The 6,824-nt window shown below is 40.9% G+C and overlaps 1 protein-coding gene across 1 annotated transcript; it reads left to right on the top strand.

Annotated features, from left to right (window-relative positions):
* Positions 1-1,248: 1,248 nt before the first annotated feature.
* On the top strand, positions 1,249-6,228 carry tbx16 (T-box transcription factor 16). Its single transcript, XM_056246890.1, has 9 exons — positions 1,249-1,426; positions 1,573-1,729; positions 1,885-1,987; positions 2,416-2,580; positions 2,663-2,809; positions 3,142-3,212; positions 3,467-3,546; positions 3,688-3,901; positions 5,597-6,228. Exons 1-9 carry the CDS (start codon positions 1,411-1,413, stop codon positions 6,060-6,062), a joined length of 1,419 nt encoding a protein of 472 aa, XP_056102865.1. The 5' UTR covers positions 1,249-1,410; the 3' UTR covers positions 6,063-6,228.
* Positions 6,229-6,824: the final 596 nt, after the last annotated feature.

Genomic DNA, 6,824 nt, shown 5'->3' with positions numbered 1-6,824 from the left:
CACCTTCACTGAGACAAGATTCAGTCAAAATAATATAGTTTATGTTCCATGATTCATTTGGAACATTGGGTCACTCAAAACAATAAACAATAAAACAATAAACATACAAACATTTTTTAAAGAACTTTTGTACAAAAGTTCCATATTGGCATATATGGTTCCATGACCATAACCTTTAATATCCATAGAACCTTTCCATTGCACAAAAGTTCTTAAAACGTTCTTCACACTTAGAAAAAATGTTTTGGGAATCCAAAATGGTTCTTCTATGGCATCACTGCAGAATACTTAAAATACTTACAAATAAAATAAAATAAAAACAAAGCCTGAAATCGGTACCAAAAAGGATTTTAAAGCACGATGCCAAGGCACAACTTTTGAAGTCCCACAGTTCTCTAAAAAACGCTTTACTTTGTATTTTAATTGATGATATCTTTGTAATACATCTAGAACATTTTAATCTCCACAGAACCATAAAGGCCACTCCAAGAACTGCAAATAATGGTTGTTGATGAGAAAAGTGTTTCTTGGTGCTTCAAAGAACCATTGAGAAGCTTCACTTTTAAAACTGTATGCCAATATTTGTCTCAAAACTGCGTTTGACGAAAGACCATTAATCCAAACCCAAAGTTTAGGAAGGTTAAGTTGGTTTTGTTTTTTCTTCATGGTTTAAGACGCAGCAGATGTGTTGTGAAAGGATGGCCATCAAAATGATTGAGCTTAGAACATATGAAAAGCAAAGAAAGTTCAGAAGAACTCAAAGTGACAACAATTGCATTTTAAATTATTTACCACAGTTGTAAAAATCAGGACCTGGTGTCTGTAGCATCAGTGAGAATTAGTGGATATGTGTGTGTGAATTCGCGGACACGAGTGCCGAGTGTGTCAGATTGTGTAATGCTGTCAATTAGAAAGTGAAGTCTTTGCTCTTCCTCACATTAGCTGGATTAATGAAGGGAGTTTTGTGCTTGATTTGCCATCCTGTATTCTTTGGGCCTGTACGTATTTGTTTAAAAGTCCTTTAGCAGTTCATAAAGACATGTTTCCTCTGCTTGTCCCCTTCCTGTTGGGACTCTATCAAGGCTCTGCTAACTCTCTTTGATTCTGCACATCAACCAATCGGATCATGACATTGACTCATCACTGTGTCACTTCAAAGGCAGGGAATGGGGGTTCAAGCCCCGCCCACATCCAGAACCCACTTAAAGGTGTGGGACGCCTCTGCATCTGTATCAGAAGGAACAGACAGACACAACGCACTGAAGAACTTCATCCTTGGACTTAACAAACATTGGATTTAACTCAAGCCCTTTAAGTTCTTATGGAGAACTTGTGTTTTAACTGAAACGTCTAGGTATTGCTCATTTATCTCCTTTTCTTCTGGAGGACATCTTTTTAAAAGCCTAAATAATGCAGGCTATCAGAGGTGAGTGTTTGTCTTAAGCCCAATTCACCTACAGTGCTCTTACTCTTACTTCATTGTTAATTCGTCTTTTTGGACTTGGTGACTTGAATTTTCTCTGGGACTTCTTCCGTGGGATGCCATTGACCAAATATTTCGTCTTTCCTCAGACCTCAAGCATAATTTCAGCCTCCCTCCTCCGCCTTCCATGGCTGGAGCCGGTGATTCCTACCACCAAGGCAACATCCGAATGACTATAGAGGATCCGGATCTGTGGAGATCCTTCCATGAGATCGGCACCGAGATGATCATCACCAAACCTGGCAGGTACGTCCAAGTTCCTCAATTAATACCAAGTTCCTCAATTAAAACTTAATCTGTCAACTTATGTTTTGGATCAACTGACCTCAATGTATGTGTGAGACGGTAATTCTTAGAATAGACATTAAGATAAACTGTACTTTTGTATGCTTATATTACAGGAGGATGTTTCCACACTGCAAAATCAGCTTGTCTGGATTGGTGCCGTATGCAAAGTACATCTTACTGGTGGACATGGTGCCTGAAGATGGTCTCAGATATAAGGTTAGAACCTCAAACTCATCTAGTAATTCTCTAATAAAATCACATACTGACTCTCAATGTAGTGATTGCCAATATTAAGGTCTTATCCATTTGAATGGATTTGAATCGACTTGTCTAGACCGTTACTCCTATTGAAATGAAGAGCTGTTGAATTGGGAGTCAATCGTGAACGGCTGGAGCGTTGGGGGGACGTTGTCACATGTGTCTCCCCAGAACGTTCCCACCACTGATTGCGCTCCTCAACTTCAAAGAGCCCCAACTCTTCCTGTTTTTACAGAACCCAATGGGGGGTTTTACCTCAACACACACTCTCGTTCACACATACTCTCGCACCCCAGCACCCCCGGCACCTTATGTCATGGCCAATGTAGAAGCTGTAGTTGCTATTCTGTGGTCTATGATTCAATCAAATGCTTCTTTTTCCGTAGTGGAACAAGGACAAGTGGGAAGTTGCAGGGAAGGCTGAGCCTCAGCCGCCCTATAGGACGTACCTACACCCGGATTCGCCAGCGCCCGGAAGCCACTGGATGAAACAGTCCGTGTCTTTCCTCAAACTCAAGCTTACCAACAATGCCCTGGACCAGCATGGACATGTGAGTGTCCCACTCTGAATCTCACATTTGTTCAACACTAATTTGACTTTGATTTAAACCCATGTCTCTTCTTTTGAATCAGATTATCCTTCACTCCATGCACCGCTACCACCCGCGCTTCCATATTGTCCAGGCTGATGATTTGTACAGTGTACGCTGGAGCGTCTTCCAGACCTTTACCTTCCCCGAGACCACCTTCACTGCGGTCACAGCGTACCAGAACACAAAGGTAAGACTATTGAATACACTTAATACATCAAATATTAAATATACTTTAATAATCAGCAGAGGAAAACACATTGATTGGTCGCTATTCTGAATATTGGGGAGAACATGTCCCGCTCTTTGTCAAGCATCTACAGTACTCAACATTTGAAGTGGATCAAAAAAGTTCATCAAAGTTGTCCTAAGACAAGAACGGGTATTGTTCAGAATTCATGTATAACTTTGATGAAAGGTTTTTATGCACGTATTTTGAGGTTGAATAGATAATGGCGTTTTTTATTTATTTATTGGAGTTAATTAGAACTTAGATTTATGGTTCCATTATTTCTCTCACAGATTACAAAGCTGAAAATCGACCACAATCCATTTGCCAAAGGATTCAGAGATGAGGGTACAAATTCTAAAAGGTAATATCATTTTGAGGTTATGTTTTATTTTCATTACAGGTTGCTCTTAAAATAGATTTTTCTATTCCAACAACTTTCTAAAATGCAGAAAACAATTCATCATAAAATATTAATTATAGCCGATAAGAGACTTGACCATAACTACACCAAACCGAATACGTAAAGTAAAATACAACAAATTAATATTTTTAAAATGTTCAGTAAATTGGTTTAAATTGTTAGCCATTTTACTTCATTGAACTTTCCTTTCTCAGACGAGCAAATAGAAGTCTGGCTGATCCTGAGAGAGTTGCAAAGAAAATGTCAAAAGACTCTGAACATGGAAGCCCACGAGGTACTTGTCTTCACCTTTGATTAGATGTCTCTCTTTATTGTTTAGATCTGGGTTAACGTGTATGGATAGTTTTAGTACGAATTCTCAAGTAGTTGCTGTATTTGTAATTGACTCAAGTCTCCTTGATACTTATCTCCTCAGATATCCAACAGTCCTCATGTGAAGGTCTGGATGATGAACACGTGCCCCGTAAGGAGTCGGAGGTGAAGGCCGAGCGGTACTCCCCATGGGGAAGTGCGTGCGACCGGGACAACAGCCACGCTCTCCGCGCAGAGTCCCCACTGGGCTCGGACCCTCGGGACATCTACAGCTCTGAACAGCTCGTACCCGGACAGAGCACGTACCAGCCGTACAGGTACCTGGCACTGACCTCAAACAAGACCTTATTTTGCTATGTTCTGCCTTGACAAGTCAAGTCCCCTTCATTTATATAGCGCTTTTAACAATATAGATTGTTTCAAAGCAGCTTTACAGTGATAATAGGAAATTAAAGTAACATATTTTTTGGCTTTACAGCAGCTCTAGAATAAAGTTATTGTCCAGCTAAAGTAAGTTTTTGATTGATTCACTTCAGTTGCAAAGATCATTAGTTATTAACTTAGGGGCCGCTTACACGACACCGTTTTAACTGAAAACAGAAAACTTTGAATGAGTTATGGCCGTTCATTTGCACGACAACAGTGTTTGGTGGCTCGAGAACGCAAACTTTGAAATAGGTTCCAAGGCGAAAGTCTTGAAAAACGTTATCTCTGTGAAAACTGACGGCGTGCACATGCATATTATGTGTTTAGTCTATAGGTATGCGCGTTTGAATATGTGCGCAGGCGCGTAGTCTTTCTTTATAAACTGACATTGCCAAATTACTTGTCTGGCCTGCATAATACAGAATTTTTTGTCATTTCCGCGGATCCATGCGAACTGGAATCATTTTGAGAATGTTTTATCTGAACAGAGGTAAAGGGAAGGAGGCATTCACAGGGGAGGGACTAGTTGACACTTCAGGGCAACCAATCATCGACGAGATGTAAATAATGTCATGATATTAGTTTGACCTGCTACCGCTGATGGAGAGTAGAGATATTGAATATTTGATATTTACTAAATAAATAGTTTATATTTACTAAACTACCATTCAAACAGCTAAAAATTAAAAATAAAGGAAGACCCCATGCCTAAGCTGGATATAGGCTACAGCAATCAGCTTTTAACACGGACATTTAAAAGGACAGTGTTTTTGCTTCAAGTGATAGGCTAGGACTGGGTGAGGTAACTTATATTCATACTGTCTCGTTTTCTATAAATATTCAGGTCTATAAGTGATCCAAAAAGCCATTTTAAAGTAGCTAAAATGTTGTGGGCCTCTACTTTAAAAAAAACCTCTGTAGAGATAAAACGTTGTCAAAAGAATTGCGGTTCGCATGGACACGAGGAAGCGATAAAAAAAGAATAATTCTGTATTATGAATATGAATATATTATGAGTTATTATGAGTTTGTTGAGGTCAATTTGTAGAGAAATACTACACGCCTGCACACATATATTCAATTGCGCATACCTATAGACTAAACACGTAATACGCATGTGCACGCTGTCGGCGTATTCACATATTGGCGTTTTTGAAGTTTGCGCGGAGATAACCTTTTTTTTTTTCTAAATGATTCAATGTCTGCATCTTGGAACCTATTTCAAGGTGTGCGTCCTCGAGCCACCAAACACTGTTTTGTGCAAATGAGCGGTCGGAGGCGCATTAAGGGTTTTCAGTTTTTAGTTAAAACGGTGTCGTGTAAGCGGCCCCTAAGTTAATAACTAATGATCTTTGCAACTGAAGTGAATCAATCAAAACTAACTTTAGCTGGACAATAACTTTATTCTAGATCTGCTGTAAAGCCAAAACAATCTCTGTTACATTAATTTCCTATTATCACTGTAAAGCTGTTTTGAAACAGTCTATATTGCTAAAAGTGCTAAGGGGACTTGACTTAAAAGCCACCAGCCGCCAATGGTTCTGCCTTGTCAATGTCTCAGTGCTAAAATTGGGTCTTTTCCACAGATTTCATGAATATGGCAAGTCCCCCTCGCCGTCCTCCTCCAGTGCTGGCAGTGCGAGTGTATGCGGGAGCACCGGCCGCTCCAGCCTTGAGTCCCGTGTGCCGGATGTTGCCACCGTGCCCGATCACGAATCCTCCAGCAAACCCTCCGCCCCGGAGTTCGCTCTGCCCCCCACCTGCCCCCCACATCCCTCCGCGGGACACCAGGACTACACAGGAGTCCTGAACATGGCCATAGCCCAGACCAAGCCTGGTATACTGGGCCACCATCCTCTCTACACCCCCTACAGCACAGAACAGTCTCTGGGACAGTGGAGCGGGGCAGCGTCCGCTCAATACCCCCCTCCACCACCCCCCCATCATCACCTACCCAGCGAATACAGCACCCAGGCCGTCCATCACGGGTACCACCATGGAAATGTAGGGGACTGGAGCCAATACCCATTGTTCTCTTACTCGTGCTGGTGAACCAGAGACGGGACGAGATGCTTTCTAAAGTCAGCATAATGAGGTCTGGTTCTTCACGCCCTGACCCAAAAGATGGCGCACGTCACCCGGTGCCTGCGAGCACCAGATAAACTCTAGAACAGTGAGTGAATGTAATGAGGAAGTGGCACTAAACTGAAATGTTGTTTTTGAGTCAACTTGGGTGCAAAATTTCAAATAGAAAATAAAGAACCTGCTTCAGTTTAATTGAAGAAAAGTCTGTGTGCTGATCTGAGGGTCTTTGTATTCTTTCCGTTGTGTGAAAAGACGGTGTGCTTGTCGATTGTGCCAAAGGATGTGCCATTAAATGCATTTCTTAAGACTTTTGATTCATTTTGACTCGAAACCCTCAAATGCCTGCGTATTGAGGACCTAGAAAGGACTTTTGTTGGCTTTGGTTTTCTTGGCTTTGTTGTTAAGATGTCTATTTATTCTGTGTTTGCTTTTGCTGCTACTTAATATTATTTTTGTTAAAAAGAGATATGTAGTGTAAAAATGCTGTTTGGAAATTACAATATTGTATGTCTGAAATACAGAATGGTCAGTAAATATCTTCAGTAATGATGTTGTGGTCGTGGTCTTTTTCAAAGAAAGAAATAAGCAGCTAATAAGCTCATATATGGATATGTTCTTCAGGTCATAAAGAAGTTGAGTTCAAGGGGAAGTGAAGTAGACAAACATCTGCCGTGAGAGTTAATGAGAGCACTTTGAAGGTCTGTGTGAGATCCTAATCGCAATTTGGCA

Source organism: Rhinichthys klamathensis, unplaced genomic scaffold, assembly GCF_029890125.1.
Source record: "Rhinichthys klamathensis goyatoka isolate OS25496 unplaced genomic scaffold, OSU_Roscu_1.1 h1tg000040l_1, whole genome shotgun sequence".
NCBI classification, from domain to species: Eukaryota; Metazoa; Chordata; class Actinopteri; order Cypriniformes; family Leuciscidae; genus Rhinichthys; species Rhinichthys klamathensis.
The sequence above is the reverse complement of the archived record's forward strand: the minus strand, read 5'-3'. Positions and strand labels throughout refer to the sequence as shown.

Coding starts and splice junctions, on each gene's coding strand:
- tbx16 (XM_056246890.1), top strand. Junction 1,988..2,415: donor AAGATGGTCTCAGATATAAG/GTTAGAACCTCA, acceptor CTTTTTCCGTAG/TGGAACAAGGACAAGTGGGA. Junction 3,547..3,687: donor TGAACATGGAAGCCCACGAG/GTACTTGTCTTC, acceptor TTATCTCCTCAG/ATATCCAACAGTCCTCATGT.